Genomic DNA, 21,456 nt, shown 5'->3' on the forward strand with positions numbered 1-21,456 from the left:
TCAAGGATGGATTAAGTCAGGGTTTCCCAACCTTGGTAACCATGCTGGGTGGGGAATTCTGGGAATTGAAGTCCACAAGTCTTAAAAGCCGCCATAATTGGGAAACCAGAATTAAGCGGTTAGTGCACATGGCAGAGGCTGGATTAAATCAGTGTTTATTAAAGTGGCAGCGGTGCCTATGAAAACCTAATAAATATTCTTACATTTCTCAAGTTTTAATTTCTCAGTCAGTATTGACAGGCATCACCCACATAAAGCAAAGCTCTTTGAGATCTTCAATCATTCTTAAGCATGTAAAGGGGTCATGAAAGCAAAATGTTTCAGAATCAATAAATTATATGATACTGGGTTCCCCTCCACTTCCAGAATTCTGGGATGTTTCAATATTTTTTTTCCCTTTTGGTGCTCTTCTAGGTTGCAGAGATGGAGGAAATGACCATTTGGGAGCAATATACCATTACATTGAACAGGGTAAGTAGAAGCATTGCAGCAACCCCCATAAGCATCGAATAAATAGTAATAATTTCACGCTGCAGGTGTTTTATACTTCCATATTTCCTTGTTTGAAATGTTAGTTTCCATATTAATATTTTTTCCTTTTGTTTTTGTATCTGCGATATTCATAGAGTAGATTTTATTTTTTTTTTATTTTAATGCGGAATAAGTGGACTCATTATTAAATTAATATTATGTTGTTATACATTGATTGTATTTAGAAAGCGTTCATTATCTATGGAGAGTCTCAGTCATCCAGGCCATGGTTGTCCCAAAGGTGCTTTTTCAAAAGGCAACTGGACTTCGTTTTTCCTTGAAGGCGTTTCGCTTCTCATCCAAGGAGCTTCTTCAGTTCTGACTGTCAGAAGTGATGAAGCTTCTTGGATCAGAAGCGAAAGATCTGCAAGGAAACACAAAGTCCCATTGTCTTTTGAAAAAGCACCTTTGGGACAAAACGCTCATTAGAATTTGTGGACTTACTGGCGTTTACTCAGTCCTTGAGTTAATCTCAATAAATAAATAATAGAACAAAAGAAACAGAAGAGAATATTTGTAGCTCAGGGTTAAACTGTGGTGTCCTTGGTGCTCTGTGAGCTTCATAGTTTCCTTGCAGACATTTCATTACCACATTAGGTGACATCATCAGTGCTAATAGAAAGTGCTCAGAGCAAACCCCACTTCCTATTAGCACTGAACAACCTGCCTCCAGAAGCGGTGAATGCTCCAACACTGGAAGTTTTTAAGAAGAGACTGGACAGCCATTTGTCTGAAATGGTATAGGACAGGGGTTGGCAACCTTGGCTCTTTTATGACTCGTGGACTTCAACTCCCAGAATTCCTGAGCCAGCCATGCTGAGGGGAAAGGGAGAGGTTTCCAAGCTGAGCCATGCTGGCTCAGGAATTCTGGGAGTTGAAGTCCACGAGTCATAAAAGAGCCAAAGTTGCCTACCCCTGGTATAGGGTTTTCTGCCTGAGCAGGGGGTTGGACTAGATGACCTTCAAGGTCCCTTCCAACTTGATGATGATGATGATGATGAGTACAGAGAAGAGCAACAAAGATGATTAGGGGACTGGAGGCTAAAACATATAAGGAACAGTTGCTGGAATTGGGAATGTCTAGTTTAATGAAGAGAAGGAGGAGGGGGGACAGGATAGCAGTCTTCCAATATCTCAGGGGCTGCCCCAAAGAAGAGGGAGTCAAGCTATTCTCCAAAGCGCCTGAAGGTAGGACAAGAAGCAATGGATGGAAACTAACCAAAGAGAGAAGCAACCTAGAACTAAGGAGAAACTTCCTGACAGTTAGAACAATTAACCAGTGGAACAACCTGCCTCCAGAAGCGGTGAATGCTCCAACCCTGGAAGTTTTTAAGAAGAGACTGGACAGCCATTTGTCTGAAATGATATAGGGTTCCCCGCCTGAGCAGGGGGTTGGACTAGATGACCTCCAAGGTCCCTTCCAACTTGATGATGATGATGATGATGATGATGATGATGATGATGATGATGATGATGATGATGTTACCTAGTTTGGTAATGAAACATCTGCAAGAAACCCACCAAGCTTACAGAGCACCAAGGACCCCACAAAAGAAAAATTGCATTTATTTCTTATATCAGTGGTTATATCCTTATACTTTCTTCTTTAGGTTATTTTCTATTTTCTTGCAATAAGAAATGCAGGAAAAGGTCTTAATGTTTTCTCTTTTCATTCAGGATCCCCGGAAGGGTTTTGGCATCGCCATTTCGGGTGGCCGCGATCGTCCAAACAGTTCAGATGGCGACACCTCTATTGTCATATCAGATGTGGTGCCTGGAGGACCGGCTGTTGGCCGACTCCAGTGAGTACTTAAAACAAGTCAATTCAGCAAACTCACAAACCAGGGAAAAATGAAAATTTTTCTCTGGGACTCCCAAGAACCAGTTGCAATGGCTATTCTCCTTCTAGGACAGGGGTAGGCAATCTTGGCTCTTTCATGACTCGTGGACTTCAACTTCCAGAATTCTGGGAGTTGAAGTCCACGAGTCATAAAAGAGCCAAGGTTGCCTACCCCTGTTCTAGGATGTCACAGTAGTTTAACCAATGGCTGGGCCATGCTTGCTGCTTTTGGGTGGGGAAGGGCAGGAATTGTTTAAATTATCTCTTTGGACACCAACTTGCATGCTCACTCAGTGCCTACACTGTGCCCACCTTAGTTGAGATGTGTCTGGTGGGAAAACAGAATAATATTTCTTAATTATAGCAGAGGTAGGCCTCAATTTATGACTGGTTGCCTAGCAACCATTCAAAGTTACAACAGATCTCCCCAAAAGGGACCTACCATCCGATTTTGGATGATGAAAATGGCGCACACAAACACACACATACAAACACCCACACAACACACACGGAGCAGATACATGACTTCATTTTGGTCACTTGGCAACTGGCTCTTCTTTATGACCGATTGTAGTATTCTGCAGTCACGTGATGCAATTTCTGATTTTTTGGGGGGGGGCTGGAAAACCTGCCCTTTTGGTCAGTTTCCAACAAGTAACACCCTTAGGAATGAACTAACTTGCTTAATGACTGCAAGTGTTCACTTAATGACCGCTGCAAAAAAGGTTGCCAAATTGGGTCAGTCATGTGAGTGCCTCAACATTATTTCCATATTTCCATTATGATGGAAAGTCCAGGCTCCATCGTGGTTGTAAATTGAGGACTACATATAATTGTTAAGTGGTAAAATGGTCAATCTCTCTGCTTCAGGAGGCATCCCCTTCTTGAGACTTTAATTCCGTTGTGCCACATTGTTCCACGACATTTTTTTGCTATCTCAAATGACTGCGTTGTACGTGCATCCTGATTTTTAAAATATTTTAATGGTCTTTTACATGGAGAATGTGTCAAGATGGGAAATAGGCTGTGTCCTTGGCTAATATGCCACAGATCTAATTTTCTCTGAATCTCCAAATAGGGGTACATTAGATTCCAGTTGTCATTGCTGGAGAAGCCAGCAGAGGCAAGATCGAACAAAATTAGGTTAAAAAAGAAAAGAGCTGTGTAAGCCAGCTTCCTACGTTGCTGGTGTATTTCAGTCTGTTCATTTAGAACAGACATGTCAAACACAAGGACCGGGGGCCGGATGCGGCCCGCAAAGTGATTTCATGTGGCCCGCGAAGCCATCCTGGAAACAGTGAGGGAATGGCCCCCGCTGCCTTGGCCCTGGCCCAGGCCAGCTGGGAGCCAATGTACAATTTTGTGGTGGCCATCTATGCTGAAATGCATTCAGTCTTAGCTCCATAAGCCCCCCCCCCCCGCATGCCCTGAGAGGAACAGTGAGGCTCCTCCAGTGGACTATGCCTTGGCACTTGCCCTGGTCCCACCCACTTCTGCCAGAGACCCTCAGATCTGTCCCACTCCTGCCCAGGCCCCCACAGGCACCCTTGACGCAAACGATGTAGAGCTGGCCACACCCACCCAATAGGCCACACCCACTCCATCCACACCCACCCAGTAGGCCACACCCACCCTGGCCACACACCCCTGCCCCCCCCCGAGGGCAACCGCAATGCTGATGCGGCCCTCAATGAAATTGAGTTTGACACCCCTGATTTAGAACAATGAGGACTAGAACTTTGTGGCATCTTGAAGGAGCGCAATTAAAGTTCTTCCATCCACAGATCATGGGGCTGGGGGGGGGATGGGATGTCCCATCTGTAAAAGCAAGTTGAAGCGATTTTTAATACTCTTTTAAAAATCTTTTGGAAAAGAGAGAGGAGAAGCGAAACATCGTGGCTTCTTTCTCACTTGCTAGGCCTTTACTTATCTCCCTGTTTACATTTGACAGGACCCGGGACAAGATTGCCATGGTCAACGGCCTCTCCATGGAGAACGTATCTTCGTCTTTTGCCATCTCCACTTTGAAAACTTGTGGCAAGTTGGCTAATATTGTGAGTGTCTGTGGAGATTCTCAGGCATCCAGGTCATGGTTGTCCCAAAAAAGGTGATTTTTCAAGAGGGAACTGGACTTCCTTTGTTTTTGCTTGAAGACGTTTCGCTTCTCATCCAAGAAGCTTCTTCAGTTCTCTTCTTCAGTCCGTTTGCCTTTTGAAAAAACACTTTGGGGACATTGTGAGTGCAGATGAGGCAGATCAGTTGAAGAAGGGGCAGTATTTGAAATATGTTCGTTCTTTTCTATTTTTTTGCAAGATTAGCTAAGGTTAACCTATTCTCAGAATGAGCCGAGAAGCTGAAGTCAAGTTTGATATTGGTTTAGTATCCTGGCTTGTTCAGATAATGATAGCTTCCAGCTCAGAAAAGTGGAAATTGAAATTATGTAAAGAGGTCCTGGTTTCCTTGCTCGTCCTGTAAAGATGGGAGTGATAAATTTACATGTATCATACTGTATATTTATACTTATTTATTTTTACAAATAACTCAAGGCAGCGAACATGCCTCATACTCCTTCCTCTTTCCATTTTCCTCACAGCAACCAACCCTGTGAGGTAGGTTGGTCTGAGAGAGAATGACTGGCCCCACGTCACCCAGCCAGCTATAATGCTTACGGTGGGATTTGAACTCACGGTCTCCCAGTTTCTAGTCTGGTGTCTTAACCATTAGACCAAACTGGCTCTATTATTAAAGCTGAATACGGTTTAGGTACTATGGAACTACATCCAAATTCAGTTTCAGTAAGTTTATAGCCCTCATGGTTGTTGTTGTTTAATGCTGAGACAAAATCTCTGTCAAGCTTGGAAAAAAAATTGTTGAGGAAAAGAATAGTGCTAACATTTTTGCTGAGTGGGACTTGATTATTCTCCTCCCCATGACAGGAAAAGTGGACAAGTTGCCTACAAAAATTGCAACTTTTCATACTTCCGTTTTAATTCCCATAATGGGTTTGAATCTTTTTTTCACAGATTTTGTTTTTTCGTTTAGTTCATAAAGCCGGCAGCCAAACCTTGGCAAACGTTTAACATTTTTGGACTTCAACTCCCAGAATTCCCCAGCCAGCCAATCTGGCTGGGGAATTCTGGGAATTGAAGTCCACATATCCTCAAGCTACCAAGGTTGAGAAACACTGGCCCAGATGCAAATCTCAGATGCAAATTCATTTTCTCTTATTTGCAGACGGTCAAAAGGCCCAGAAAAATCCACTTGCCAGTTGCCAAATCCAGCCAGCCAAGAAGCCAGCCTCTCTTGACGCCTACTAAACACCTGACAGATGGGAGAAATGAGGACTCGGATGAGGACTATGGGTACCGGGGTGGTGAGTCGGGCAGACACCCCGGGCAGAGCCGACAGCGGACAGAAGCAGAACATAACCGCGGTTACGATGGAGACTCGTCCAGCGAGAGAAGTTCGGGACATTATCGTGATGATGACAATGATAGCACCCACAGGCAGCCCCTCAGGAGCCGGATGCGGAGCCAAGAGGGGGGCTACCGGAGGAGGAGCCAAGACAGCGGGTCTGATAGGGCGCCTTTGGCCAATGGGCACCATCACAAAGGAAGCACCAGCGGGCTTGTCCTGATGTCTGGGTTTAAGCGACTGCCAAGGCAGGACGTGCCGATGAAACCCGTCCGCTCGGTTTTGGTGAAACGTAAGGAGAGTGAAGGTGAATGGCTAACTTTCTTTTCACCCATTTACCCTGTTCTGCGCCTCCAAATTAAGGTACAGGTAGTCCTCGACTTACAACCATTTGTTTAGTGACCGTTCGAAGTTACAACCGCACTTATGACCACTTTTCCCCCTCAACGACTGTTGCAACTTCCCCACAGTCACGTGATCAGAATTCAGACACTTGGCAACTGGCATGTACTTGTGACGGTTGCAATGTCCCAGGGTCACGTGATCAACTTTTGTGACCTGCTGACAAGCAAAGTCAAAGGGGAAACTGGTTAACAGCCCTGTTACCAACTTAACAACTGCAGCGATTCACTTAACAACTTCGGCAAGAAAAGTCATAATATGGGGCAAAGCTCACTTAACGATTGTCTTGCTTAGCAATGGAAATGTTGGTTGTGAGTTGAGGACAACCTGTTCAGTTCTCCCTTTCTCTGTCTAATGTGGTTCATCAGTCTCGGTGTTTTTCAAATTTAGCAACTTTAACAGGAGAGGACTTCCATTCCCAGAATTCCCCAGCCAGCATAGCAGAATTCTGGGAGCTGAAGTCCACCCATCTTAAAGTTGCCGGGTTTTAAAAACATCAATCTATCTGATTTGCCAAAATTCTAATTTTTCACCTGATGTTCTGTATCCTGAACTAAGATGCTTTGTAATTCAAGACCAGACAGGGACAACTCAACGAAGATGGTTATAAAACAAATATTTATTCCAGAAATACTTGGCAGAACTCACGATTCTGTAGTTTCATCTGGATGCTGTACATTTGTCCATTTTTGTAGATAAAATCAGTAATTCCTCCATATTCACTTTAGCCTGGTTACAGATGATATCCATGCGTGTGGCATGGTTGGTTTCGCACAAAGACAATTAAACACGAGCTGGCATGTAGCCAGGATATCCTGTGATGAACTTAGTAGCCCCTCCCACTGACTTGTTAACATAGGATTCACTGAACAGCTAAAATTACATTACCCATAAGCCATCTCTTAAGGAGACAGCGCTTAACCCTTTAAATGCCAAACATTCCAACATACAGTTCTCATCTAACTAGCCGGTCCAGAATGTGACAGAACTGTGCATTCAGAACAGGACAGAATAACAGAGCTGGAAGGGACCTTGGAGGTCATCTAGTCCAACCCCCTGCTCAGACTGGTTCTCACCCTTAACAACTGTTGCAGCATCCCCACAATCATGTGATCAAAATTTGGGGGCTTGGCACGCGGCATATATTTACAACGGCTGCAAAATCCCAGGATCATGTGATTGTCATTTGCAAACTTCCCAGCTGGCTTCCGACAAGCAAAATCGATGGGAGAGGTTGGATTCACTTAACAGTCGCACAATGCACTATAACAATTGCATTGATTTGCTTAACAACCATGGCAAAAAAAGGTTGTAAAATCGGGCATAACTTACTTAACAACTTCCTGGCTTAACAACATAAGTTCTGGTCCTAATTGTGGGCTTCCTATAATAACTGTACCCTCCCACTGCTAGAAGATGATTTTATGAATGGGAACAATGTTCATTTTGCTAACTGACCCTCTAAAATTTTTCCTTCCTGAAACCCCAAGAATACGGGCTGAAGCTGGGGAGCCAGATTTTCATCAAACACATCACTGAGACAGGATTGGCGGCCAAGGATAATTCCCTGCAGGAAGGGGACCTTATCCTCAAGGTGAGTCGGGAAAGGTTGCTATTATCACAATAGCTCATGGTCTGGATATACAGTACCTGTTTATATTGCTGTGATTTTTGAGAATAGACTTCAGCTGTGCCACTGAAAAAGCAAATATGGCCCTAAAACGTTATGTGGTTGCCGTGATTAAAAAAAAAAGATATTGAGATTCCAGAAGGAGTGCAGAAAAGAGCAACAAAGATAGTTAGAGGATGGAAGACTAAAACATATAAAGAACGGTTGCTGGAATTGGGTATGTCTAGTTTAATGAAAAGAAAGACTAGGAGTTTCAGGATAGCAGTCTTCCAATATCTCAGGGGCTGCCACAAAGAAGAGGGAGTCAAGCTATTCTCCAAAGCACCTGAAGGCAGGACAAGAAGCAATGGATGGAAACTAATCAAGGAGAGAAGCAACCTAGAACTAAGGAGAAACTTCCTGATAGTTAGAACAATTAATCAATGGAATGACTTCCCTCTAGAAGTTGTAGGTGCTAAATCACTGGAGGTTTTTAAAAAAAGATTGGATAACCTTTTGTCTTGAAATGCTATGGGACAGGGGTGTCAAACTCGCAACGTCGTATCGTGACTTCTTTCCATTGCCAGCAATGGGGTGGGCGTGGTTTCGCCATGATGCATCCGGCCCATGGGCCGGCAGTTTGACACCCCTGCTATTCTATTCTGTTCTGTTCTATTCTATTCTGTTCTGTTCTGTTCTGTTCTACTCTGTTCTCTGTTCTGTTCTGTTCTATTCTCTGTTCTGTTCTGTTCTATTCTATTCTATTCCATCCCATCCCATCCCAGTTGTTAGGCAGCCTTACCATAATGGACAAATAGGAGATCTTAAGGTTTTACTTTATTTTTTTTATTCATTTGTTTGATTTTTATAGTTGCCCATCTGAACAATTGCCTCTTAAGGTTTTGAGGCATGTTGCAGAACAGAGGGAGCGGTCACTTCATTCGCATCACCAGTTAAGGGGCTACTTAGCCAAAAGAAAAGGGACCCTCAGCCACGATTAATATAAAGAAATAAACAGATAATCATATAGAATTGAAAGGGAAGGAGTGAAAGGGAAAGTGGTCACATCTTCCTCTGCCACCTTCTTTAATTGCCTGGGTAGAATTTCCAGCCACCTGTGGGGACCATGCGAGAAACAATTTGGTGCAGCGATGAAGGTGCTAGTTTAGAAACTGGGAGTTTTAGTTCTCCATTAATTGTGGAAGCCCACTAGGTGACTTTGGGCCAGTCCCTCTCTCTCAGCCCAACCCACCTCACAGGGTTGTGGTGGGATAAATAAGAGATTAGAGCATTGTATACATCAGAGGTGTCCAATCTTGGCAACTTTAAGATTTGTGGACTTCAGCTCCCAGAATTCCCCAGCCAACTTCTCCTCCTCCTCCTCCTCCTCCTCCTCCTCCTCCTCCTCCTCCTCCTCCTCTTCCTCCTGTTATTTTGCAAGTGAGCATATGGCAAAAATCAAAAACCTTTTAGAAAACAATGAGTTGCGGAAAATGTTGAGTAAAAATGGACAATTTGTAGCCTTCACTGGATTGTCCCCCCATCCTTGTTTTCATTGCTCCTCTTCCACGCTGCTACACAAAAAATAAAATGAGCCTCTGGGCCAAAACATTGCTTCGCAATAGCACTTAGACTTATATACCGCTTTATAATATTTTACAGCACTATCTAAACAGTTTTATAGAGTCAGCTATTGCCCCCAATAAACTGGGCCCTCATTTTACTGACCTTGGAAGGATGGAAGGCTGAGTCACCCTTGAGCCAGTGAGGATCAAACTAGTGGCAATGGGCAGAGTTAGCCTGCAATTCTAACCACTGCGCCACTATGGCTCATCAGCATTGTGCTGCCTGACATAAGGCTGGGATAAGGTTTTGAGCAAAGAAAACATTACTTGGCCCTGACTCATCTCTTCATCTCTTCCTCTTATCTAGATCAATGGCGTTGTCAGCAAGAACATGTCTTTGGAAGAGACACGGCAACTGATCGAACAGTCCGAGGGAAAACTTACCTTACTCGTTTTACGTGATAACAGCCAATTCTTGGTCAACATCCCGCAAGTGAGAGACAGCGATACGGAAAGTTCCCACCTGGACGGTGAGGGGGGACTCTGGAGAAAAAGTGGGGTGGGGAAGAAGAGGTGGAGAAAATGGAAGTGGATCCTGAGGTTGCTGAGATAGCAATAGCAGTAGAACGTAGACTTATATACCGCTTCATAGTGCTTTATAGCCCTCTATAGGCGATTTACAGAGTCAGCATATTGTCTCCAACAATCTGGAATCTGATTTTACCAACCTCGGAAGGATGGAAGGCTGAGTCAACCATGACCCAGTCAGAGTCGAACTGCTGGCAGTCGGCAGAATTAGCCTGCAATACTGCATTCTAACCACTGAGTCACCACAGCTCTTAAGATCATACCTTTAGGGAAGTGGATAAAGATAGAGATGGATTAGTGTATAGGCAACCACAATCGAGACTGGCAACTTACATGTTAACGAAAGCAGTTGCTAAGTGGTGGCGCAGTGGTTAGAATGAAGTATTGCAGGCTAACTCTGCCCACTGCCAGGTGTTTGATCCTGACTGGCTTGAGATTGACTCAGCTTTCCATCCTTCCAAAGTCGGTAAAACGAGGACCCAGATTGTTGGGGACAATATGCTAACTCTGTAAACTGCTTAGAGCAGAGGTCCCCAACCTGTGGGCCACGGCCCGATAGTGGGCCATGGGCTGCTAGCCACCGGGCCGTGGGACAGATTGGCACCGCGGCCGTGGGGAGCGGAAACAGGACGCTGTGCCACGCGAAAACAGGATGCCGACACATCTTGGGATGCAAAAATGGGCCGACGCCATGTCTCGGGGCATGAAAATGGGCCGACACCACACTGCAGGGCACGAAAACAGGACGCTGCTGTCCACGGGCCACAAAAACGGGATGCCACTGCGCCATGGGGTGCAAAAATGGGGCGCTGCTGCATCACGGAGTGCAAAAATGGGACGCCACCACGCTGCGCAAAAATGGGCCAATGCCACACCTCGGAGGGCAGAAACAGGGTGCTGTACACAAGAACGGGGCAGGGCTAGCAAGTATCACGCAAGCGCTAGTCCCACCCCGTTTGCATCATGCGGATGCTCGCATAGAATGACTTTGGGCTTTGTACAAATTTGTCAGATTTGTCTGCTTCTAAATAGGAGAATGCTAATCAGAACAAAGTGTCTGCCTTGTATAATTCTAGTTACTTTTCTGTTTTTTTAGATATATCTGATCTTGGCTCAGACATCTCGTCTCCCCCTCCTGTGGGAAGTACACCACACTCTCCTCAATCTCCGACAAGAGATCCTGTCTGGTAGGAATCTCCCCTTAAGCCTTAGTTGGCTGCTGTTCTCTGCATAAATGGCTTGCAAAAATAATCCAGATAATCCAGATTAAATGATAACAGAATTAGAGATTTTAGGGTCTCTTTGCTGCCGTCTAGTGGTTATTTGAATTCTAACAGCCCAGGTAAGGCAGTCCTAAACACAGCATTTTCCCACTATCGGATTTTAAAACTAGCCTCTCCAACTAGGTGGCAGTAACCTGGTTGATCTAAAAAAAGTTAACCCTTAATTTGGGGTAGAGTTGGAGCAACTGGATGGAGCTGAGCATTTACTGGCAGATGCCCTTCCTGACGCCGTACTGAGTTCACAGCAATTTTCTTTCTCTGCCCTGATAGAGAAACATCTGTTGCTACCTAGGATCGAACTCTCAATCTTCCGAGCGGGAAGTGAGTGTCTTTACCATTAGGCCACTACGTTGCTTACATTCTCCAACCACAGTATTAGGAGCAAATTGATAACCAGGGTGATGGAAAAGTTAAGGGCAAGATCTAATCATGTTTTACAGTCAATTTATGACTGATCACATAATGAATATTTGAAGTTATAATGGACCACCCAACAGCTATTTACAGCAGTTATGATGACACACACACACACAGACACTACAGTGATGTAATCACATTTTGGGTGCTTGGCAACTAGCTCACCTTTACAGCTGTTTGCAAAAATCACAATTTTTGATGTTTTTGGCCCATTTTCAGCATTTACTTCCAGTTTCCAGTTTTTCCCAAAACACCCACTGGGTAAAATGTATTTGTTTAATGACTGTGGCACTTGCTTAATGAGCATCACAAAAAATATTGAAAAATTGGATCCAGTCACATGATTCCTTGACTTACATCTGCAATGAGTTACAACTGTAATTCCAGGCTCAATTAAGGTTGTAAATTGAGGACTACCTCTATAGCAGTGGTTCTCAACCTGTGGGTCGGGACCCCATTTGGGGTCGATCAACCATTTCACGGGGGTCACCAAGCAAGGCTGTCCGCCATTTTTTTTGTCCGCCATTTTTTTTGTCCGCCATTTTTTCCCCTTTTCCGGCGGGTGCCTTACCTCCCTTGGGCTGGGCCAGCTGGTGGTCGGCCTGCTCCGTCTCTGCCGCTTGCCAGCTACGCCTCGGCCGGCGCAGGGGGCGGAACCACGCATGCGCGGCGCTCCCGGGCAGGGAAAGTCCTCGACTTACGACCGGTTGGGTAGTCCTCGACTTACAACCGGTTTAGTCCTCGACTTACGACCAGTTTAGTCCTCGGCGTACGACTGGTTTAGTCCTTGACTTACAACCGCTTGGGGTCGCGGCATTAAAAAGGTTGAGAACCACTGCTCTATAGCCCTTAAATCCGTTATATCTTGGACAAGGCTTGTGTACAAGAAGAATAATACGTTTAAGTTACCACAAATCAGAGGCTTTAATAGCTCAGCTTAAAAGGGGGAAATAGTTGCCCTGTTTCTACTGAGATAACTTCCTGAATGTATTCATTCATTCATTCATTCATTCACTCGCTCACTCAATTTATATAGCACTGATTGGGCATGCTGCTATATTTTGTAAAATAATTTATTGCGCGAACAGTTCTTTTAATCTATCTGTATGGCTTTTTCACCCAGTAAGATATAGTAAGATCACTGTTTAATTATCATAATTGGATAATACTTACCTTCCCCCCCCCCTTTTTTTGCTTATTGTCTCTTCAAGTTTCTGGCTCTTATTGTGAGTGACCCTAGATCTGTCAAATGTATTATTCTTTTATTTGTTCCCCTCTTAGGTGGTGATTTTTCTATCTTGGATTGTTTGGGCTGATTTTGGATTTAATTCTGCTCTAATTCTAACTTTCTTTGTGTTAATACGTGACACTGAGGCTGCAAAACAGGAAACAAATAAGTCATAGTCATAACTGAACATAACTCCAACCTTGGCAACTTTAAGACTTGTGGACTTCAACTCCCAGAATTGCCCAGCCAGCATGGCTGGCAGGGGAATTCTGGGAGTTGAAGTCCACAAGTCTTAAAAGTTGCTACGTTTGGAGGCACTTGATTTAAATAATGATTGCAAAAGATACCCTGGAGAGCTTTGAGATATCGTTGTTTCCCTCAAATTATCATTCTGGGTTTTGTCTTCTTCTCCCATCCCACCCACCTGGCCGGATCAAACAGGGGTTACAGCAGACAAGAGACAGCAGTGGAAGAGTTGACTTCACCACAAGTTTTTAGTAAGTGCCTTGAATTTAGCTTCTCTTGTAAGGTCGATGATAATGAGCAATGTCTCTTGAGGGAGAAAAAAATCACTTCTAGGATCAATTACAAACACAAACATCATCATCATTGTCACTATTATTTTTACTATTATGGTTGATTGCACAGTAAGCCAGATGTTTAGATTGGATTTGCCATTTTTGTCCACTCATTGAGTCCTTCCCAAGAACCAGGGATAGGCAGATGTTGTTGTTTGATAGTGTTGAAAGTATCGTCGCAGAATATACGTAAGATGTTGCAAGTAAAGCTGCCTTTTGCAATTGACCGATGGGGATTTTGTCAATGCCGATGGTGTTCAGGTGATGCATCCAGATATTTTGGAATTGCACTCAAGGCGCCTATTGCTATCTGCACTATCTTTGCTTTCTTTTGCCACACTTGTTCTACTTCTACTTGCGGGTCTTTGTAGCTTGTGATTTTCTCCTGTTCTTTCTCTTCCCTTCTGCTGTCTTTTTCTGCTGTATTATACAGGCCGTCCTCGACTTACAACAGTTCATTTAGTGACCGTTCAGTGGCACTGAAAAAAGTGACTTTTGCCTCATTTTACAACCTTTTTCGCCATACTTATTAAGTGACTCACCGCAGGTCTTAAGTTAGTAACATGGTTGTTAAGTGGGTCTGGCTTCCCCATTCACTTTGCTTGTCAAAAGGTCACATAAGGGGATTACATGACCCCGGGATGCTGCAACCGTCATAAATATGGGTCAGTTGCCAAGCATCTGAATTTTGATCACGTGACCGTGGGGATGCTGCAACGGTCATAAGTGTGAAAAATGGCCATGTCACTTTTCTCAGTGCCATTGTAACTTTGAACGACCATCAAATGAACCGTTGTAAGTCGAGGACTGCCTGCATTTTAGATTTCATATTTTTCTCTCTTGTGTTCTTATCGAAATGTGAGGTGAATGTGCCATACGATGAGTAAATAACTCCGTGGGTTCTTTCTACTCCCTTCTAGATCCCGAGGAATCCCCCCCCAATGAGTACAATTTCCAAGGGAATAATTCCATCATACAAAATGATGGGATTTCAGGGTAAGTTCCGCAATGGCAGACTGTATTTTGGACGGCAGCATCTGGGCAGAGAGCCTGGATTTGAACCCTGTTCGGCTTTTGCAGGTACAGCCCCGATTCGAAGGTGGTGCGTTTTATCAAAGCCAAGAGCATCGGCCTCCGTCTGGCAGGTGGGAATGACGTTGGGATATTTGTGGCTGGCGTGCAGGAGGGCAGCCCGGCTGAGATTCAAGGCCTCCAAGGAGGTGACCAGATCCTTCAGGTAATGAACCATCTCGGATCTTGGTAGATCTGGAATCTTGGCTATGTGCAGGATGGTTACTGGCTCCAAAGGAGAAGACTAGAAGTAATGGGAGGAAAGTGTAGGGAGCCAGTTTGGTCTTATGGTTGATGCAGTTCTAGGCCTGCCTTAACCCTAAAAGCCAGCTCGGTGACTTTGGGCCAACCATCAGGAGACTTTGAGTTCAAGTCCCACCTTAGTCATAAAAGCCAGCTGGGAGACTTTGGGTCAATCGCCAGGAGACGGTGAGTTCTAGTCCTGCCTTAGTCATAAAAGCCATCTGGGCCAATCGCCAGGAGACAGTGAGTTCTAGTCCCGCCTTAGCCATAAAAGCCAGCTGGGTGACTTTGGGCCAATAGCCAGGAGATGGTGAGTTCTAGTCCCGCCTTAGCCATAAAAGACATCTGGGAGACTTTGGCTCAATCGCCAGGAGACAGTGAGTTCTAGTCCTGCCTTAGTCGTAAAAGCCAGCTGGGTGACTTTGGGTCAATAACCAGGAGATGGTGAGTTCTAGTCCTGCCTTAGTCATAAAAGCCAGCTGGGTGACTTTGGGCCAATCACCAGGAGACGGTGAGTTCGAGTCCTGCCTTAGCCATAAAAGCCAGCTGGGTGACTTTGGGCCAATCGCCAGGAGACAGTGAGTTCTAGTCCCGCCTTAGCCATAAAAGCCAGCTGGGTGACTTTGGACCAATCGCTAGGAGACCCGCCTTAGGCTTGAAAGTCAGCTGAGTGACCTTGGGCAGCCCCTCTGTCTCAGCCCAACCCACCTCACAGGGTTGTTGTTGTTGTGGGAAAAATAGGAGGAGGAAGATGTGTTGGATATGTTCGCCCACCTCGAGTTACTTGTAACAATAACAAAAGGGAAAGGCGTCCCTGCGGATTTTACTCTGGTAGTGTTGCCGACTCTAGGAGGCAGTTGTTTTCAAACTGCTAGGGTGGCGGGAGCTCACCCTGTCTCGTGGCGCTCGGGTCTCGAACCTGGGTTGCCGGCTTTTCCAGCCGACAACAAGCCCAGTGCCTTAACCGCTGAGCCACAGCGCTGCTCCAATAAAAATAATAAAGGTGGGATACAAATCAATCAATCAATAAAAGGTCGTTACAGACGAGACCAGAGTTTCTCAACCTTGGCCACCCACTTTAAGATTTGTGGACCTCAACCCTGCCTTCCACCTTGATTTCCTGAAGCAAGGCAATGTACCTCAAATAATAAGATCAATAAAGATGGGCATGGGCAAGCGAGGTGGGCAGTGCTGGCCAACCCCCCTTTTGCCCCTTTCTCTTGGCAGGTGAACGAGAAGCCCTTCCACAACTTGACTCGCGAGGACGCTGTGCAGTACTTGATGGAGTTGCTCCCAGGAGAAGAAGTGACGTTCCACGTTCAGAACAAACAGGACAGTAAGCGACATGGCTCTTGGCTGATTTACTCCTCAGTGGTAGATTTTATGTCCCTCCTTTCCCTCCTATCGTATGTGTGTGTTTCCTGTTAGGGGAAGTGGTTATAGGCAAGTTAACGCCCTTAAACATGGAATACTGCATCCAGTTTTGGTCGCCATGAGGTAAAAAAGATGTTGAACTAAGGAGGAATTTCCTGACAGTGAGAACAATTAACCAGTGGAACGACCTGCCTCCAGACGTTGTGGCTGCTCCATCACTGGAGATTTTTAAGAAGAAACTGGACAGACATTTGTCTGAAATGGTATAGGGCAGGGGTAGGCAACCTTGGCTCTTTTATGACTGGTGGACTTCAACTCCCAGAATTCCTGAACCAGCCATGCTGACTCAGGAATTCTGGGAGTTGAAGTCCACCAGTCTTAAAAAAGCCAAGATTGTCTACCCCTGGTATAGGGTCTCCTGCCTGAGCAAGGGGTTGGACTAGAAGACCTCCAAGGTCCCTTCCAACTCTGTTATTCTGTCTGTTATTCTTTTTTAAACCTTCTATCAAAGAGAAACAGCCCCACAAATATGCCCTGGCCAGACAAGCATCTGAAGGCCCTGAAAAAACCAGAGAGATGGATGAATGGATAAAAAGAGGGATGGATGAAAAGATGGATACATGCTTTTTTAAAAAAATATTGCCACCTGTACCTTATTAGTATTCCCAAATGCCAGCATCTCCATACAGCAGGGGTCCCCCACCCCCGGTCCGTGGACCGGTACCGGGCCGCGGCATGCCAGCAACCGGTCCGCACAAACAAGCAAAGCCCCATCCGTGGGATGCAGGCAGCACACAAAACCACGCACCCTCCGGTCCGCAGAAAAATCCCCTCTCCATGTAACCGGTCCCTGGTGCTCAAAAGGTTGGGGACCTCTGCCATACAGTATGTGGAGAATTCTTCTCTTTTTTTAAATCTGTGTAACCATATATCCCTGTAAGGTAGGCTGGGCTGAGTGGGGAGTGATGGCTTCCCATTGGTCTCTTCTCCCTAGTTTACAAGAAGATGGTCAAATCCAACCTGGGCGATTCGTTCTATATCCGCACCCACTTTGATTTTGAGAAGGATACGCCTTCCGCCCTGAGCTTCACACGGGGAGAAGTCTTCCATGTGGTAGACACCATGTATCGGGGCCGGATGGGAAGCTGGCTCGCTCTGCGGATGGGAAAGGAACTTCAAGAGATGGACAAGGGCATCATCCCAAACCAGAGCAGGTAGAAGCGTATGTTTTCTGTGGGGGAAGATTTTTGATTTTTTAAGATTTTTAAAAAGAGACTGGACAGTCATTTGTCCGAAATGGTGTAGGGTCTCATGCCCGAGCAGGGGGTTGTACTAGACCAGGGGTAGGCAACCTTGGCTCTTTTACGACTCGTGGACTTCAACTCCCAGAATTCCTGAGCCAGCATGGCTCAGCTTGGAAACCTCTCCCTTTCCCCTCAGCATGGCGGCTCAGGAATTCTGGGAGTTGAAGTCCACGAGTCATAAAAGAGCCAAGGTTGCCTACTCCTGGACTAGACCAGGGCTTTTTAACCAGTGGTACGGGTACCACCTGTGGTACATTGGCACCTGGCAGGTGGTACGCGACCATCCTAGAAAAGTAGCAGGGGAGGGGAATGAGCTGAACCGGTGGCAGCACCGCACACAAGCCTGAGCGAGAGATGGCTGGAGCTGCAGGGCTGTCAGGGCTCAGCGGAAGCGCCAGGATCAGTGCCAGGATCCAGCTGGAGCTCAGCGCTGATCCTGGCACTTCTGCTGAGCCCAGAAGAAGTGCCGATCAGCTGGAATGTTGCAGCATCTCCAGGGTCTTGTGATTTACATTCAGATGCTTGGCAACTGATTCATATTTAGGACGGTCACAGTGTCCCAGGGTCATGTGAAGTGACCAAAACCTACTGCAACCACCCAGCAGACGGGGGGAATAAAAAACAAACACCCCCCACCCCACCCCCGCTGCCAATCCTCAACAGAAATGCTCACAACAATGGAAACCTCGGACAGGAGGAAGAGCGCGGCTGGGCGGGCAGGCAGGTGTCTTGATCGGCTGTGTCTTGGGGGGCACTTTTTTCATTGCTGTTGTAATTTCGAACAGTCACTAAGCGAACTGTTGTAAGTTGAGGACTACCTGTACTTTATCACTTTTTTCCTTTTTGGGGGGGGTCATCAAGTTTTTGACACCTTGCTAGGTGACTGGTGGTACTCGGATGTTGCCATATCCTAAAAGTGGTACAATGGGTGAAAAGGTTGAAAAGCTCTGGACTAGACGACTGTCAACATCCCTTCCAACTCTGTTATTCTGTTATTAATATTAATATTTAATTATCTATCTATCTATCTATCTATCTATCTATCTATCTATCTATCTATCTATCTATCATCTATCTATCATCTATCTATCTATCTATCTATCTATCTATCTATCTATCTATCTATCTATATCTATCTATCTATCTATCTATCTATCTATCTATCTATCTATCTATCTATCTATCTATCTATCTATCTATCTATCTATCTATTTATCTATCTATCTATCTCTATCATCTATTGCATCCATATCTCTGTCTGTCTGTCTGTCTGTCTGTCTATCTAATCCATCTATTTTTGTGACCCCAGGGCAGAACAGTTTGCCAGTCTGGAATCGGTTCTCAAAGCGACCTCAAAGACCTCCAGCGTTTTAGGGGCTCGAGCAGAGTTCTGGAAACTTCGAGGTTTGCGGGGAGCCAAACGGATGCTGCGCAAAAGCCGGGAAGATCTTTCCACCCTCACCAAGCAGGGCCACTACCCGCCATACGAGAAGGTCGTACTCAAGGAAGGTAGGTGCTTGTAGTAGTAGCGAAAGGAGAAAGGCAATATGGCTTTTCGTTGCAGCTAGCCCTCAACTTAACAACCAGAACTGGGACCAGAAAATTTCCATTGCTAACGCACGGCAGTTGTTTAGTGAGTCCCATCCTGTTTTGTGAGTTTTTTCTCGCACACGTAGGGTAATCTCTGCATGTGTTAAGTGAGTCACGCGTTCGTTAAGTGAATCCAGCTTCTCTCATTGACTTTGCTTGTTGGAAGCCAGCTTGGAAGATGATCACATGACTCCCCCAAGAACAGTTGCAGGGATTGGGCATGTCTAGTTTAATGAAAAGAAGGACTAAGGGTAATACGATAGCCCTGTTCCAATATCTGATGGGCTGCCACAAAGAAGAGGGAGTCAAGCTATTCTCCAAAGCATCTGAAGACATAACAAGAAGCAAAGGATGGAAACTAATCAAGGAGAGGAGGAGAAATTTCCTACCAGGGAGAACAATTAACCCGTGGAACAGCTTGCCTTCAGAATAGCAACAGCAATAAAAAGTAAGGTTCTACATTTAGGCAAGAAAAACCAAATGTACAGGTATAGTATAGGGGGTACCTTGCTCAATAGTAGTAACTGTGAGAGGGACCTCGGAGTCCTAGTGGACAATCACCTAAATATGAGCCAGCAGTGTGCTGCAGCTGCCAAAAAGGCCAACACAGTGCTAGGCTGCATTAACAGAGGGATAGAATCANTTGGGGTCGATCGACCATTTCACGGGGGTCGCCAAGCAAGGCTGTCCGCCATTTTTTTTGTCCGCCATTTTTTTCCCCTTTTCCGGCGGGTGCCTTACCTCCCTTGGGCTGGGCCAGCTGGTGGTCGGCCTGCTCCGTCTCTGCCGCTTGCCAGCTACGCCTCGGCCGGCGCAGGGGGCGGAACCACGCATGCGCGGCGATCCCGGGCAGGGAAAGTCCTCGACTTATGACCGGTTGGGTAGTCCTCGACTTATGACCGGTTTAGTCCTCGACTTACAACTGGTTTAGTCCTCGACTTACGACCGGTTGGGGTCACGACATTAAAAAGGTTGAGAACCACTGCTCTAGAAAGAGCACAGAGAAGAGCAACAAGATGATTAGAGGACTGGAGGCTAAAGCATATAAGGAAAGGTTGCTGGAATTGGGTATGTCTACTTTAACCAAGAGAAGGACGAGGGGGGACAGGATAGCAGTGTTCCAATATCTCAGGGGCTGCCCCAAAGAAGAGGGAGTCAAGCTATTCTCCAAAGCACCTGAAGGCAGGACAAGAAGCAACGGATGGAAATTAATCAAGGAGAGAAGCAACCTAGAACTAAGGAGAAACTTCCTGACAGTTAGAACAATTAACCAGTGGAACAACCTGCCTCCAGAAGCGGTGAATGCTCCAACACTGGAAGTTTTTAAGAAGAGACTGGACAGCCATTTGTCTGAAATGGTATAGGGTTTCCTGCCTGAGCGGGGGGTTGGACTAGATGACCTCCAAGGTCCCTTCCAACTTTATATTATTATTATTAATAGCACTTAGACTTATATACCGCTTCACAGCCCTCTCTAAGCGGTTTACAGTCTCAGCCTGTTGCCCCCAACAATCTGGGTCCTCATTTTACCCACCTGGGAAGGATGGAAGGCTGAGTCAACCTTGAGCCGGTGAGAATCGGACTGCCGAATTGCAGGCAGCCAGCAGGCAGCAGAAGTAGCCTGCAGTACTGCCCTCTTAACCACTGCGCCACCACGGCTCTCCTGGTTGCCAAGTGCCCACAGTTTGATCATGTAACCATGGGGGATGCTGTAAAAGTCATAAGTTGTGAAAACTGGTCATAAGTCACTTTTTTTTCCAGTGCTTTTGTAATTTCAAACGGTCACTACACCACCTGACTACCTTTTTCAGTTGTGCACATAACTCTGAAAACGTTCCGTTGCTTTAAGCGCCGCCGAATCATTTTTTTGAAGGGCGCCGAACCCTAAAAGAAAGAAGGAAATACTTCCTCTGATGTCTTTCTCCTAATCTCTTGTGGACTGGAAACTTGGTTTACAAGGTGTCTTGTCTCACGCAGCAACTTTTAAGCGTCCTGTGGTGATCCTGGGCCCCATTGCTGATATCGCCATGCAGAAGCTGAGCACGGAGATGCCAGATCAATTTCAGATTGCAGGTGAGTGGGCTTGGGCGTCAGGGATGACACGCAGCATTTCCTACCTGGTGGATCTCGGCCCCCATTTGGACTCTCCAGCACTTTAGCTGTGCCTTGAAATCCCCCAGAATGCAGTGTTTTTTCAACCTCGGCCACTTTTTCCGCCGTGCCCTGAAGACATGGCTTTTTCAACAAGCGGGTCTGGCCTAGGGAATTTTAGTGGGGCTTTTAAGGGTAATTTTAAGGGTAATTTTAATGATTGGCCTTTTCAAATATTTTCTTTTAATTTGGTTTTAATATAGATATGTATTGTATTGTGGTTTTATAAGGCTGTTAGCCGCCCTGAGTCCGGTGAGGAGAAGGGCGG

General features: G+C 45.7%; 1 protein-coding gene across 1 annotated transcript in view; it reads left to right on the plus strand.

Moving 5' to 3' along the window:
* Positions 1-402: 402 nt before the first annotated feature.
* TJP3 (tight junction protein 3) overlaps positions 403-21,456 on the plus strand; it is a 28,348-nt gene continuing 7,294 nt past the window's right edge. The window contains exons 1-12 of the mRNA XM_029283088.1: positions 403-471; positions 2,209-2,333; positions 4,323-4,425; positions 5,606-6,092; positions 7,678-7,781; positions 9,729-9,891; positions 14,376-14,451; positions 14,536-14,692; positions 15,997-16,105; positions 17,138-17,357; positions 18,757-18,956; positions 21,015-21,110. Coding sequence (XP_029138921.1) covers positions 424-471; positions 2,209-2,333; positions 4,323-4,425; positions 5,606-6,092; positions 7,678-7,781; positions 9,729-9,891; positions 14,376-14,451; positions 14,536-14,692; positions 15,997-16,105; positions 17,138-17,357; positions 18,757-18,956; positions 21,015-21,110 — 1,888 coding nt within the window. The 5' untranslated portion in view covers positions 403-423. The remainder of the gene's footprint in view (positions 472-2,208; positions 2,334-4,322; positions 4,426-5,605; positions 6,093-7,677; positions 7,782-9,728; positions 9,892-14,375; positions 14,452-14,535; positions 14,693-15,996; positions 16,106-17,137; positions 17,358-18,756; positions 18,957-21,014; positions 21,111-21,456) is intronic.

Source organism: Protobothrops mucrosquamatus, unplaced genomic scaffold (genome assembly GCF_001527695.2).
Source record: "Protobothrops mucrosquamatus isolate PMUCROS unplaced genomic scaffold, P.Mucros_1.0 scaffold14, whole genome shotgun sequence".
In the NCBI taxonomy this organism is placed as follows: domain Eukaryota; kingdom Metazoa; phylum Chordata; class Lepidosauria; order Squamata; family Viperidae; genus Protobothrops; species Protobothrops mucrosquamatus.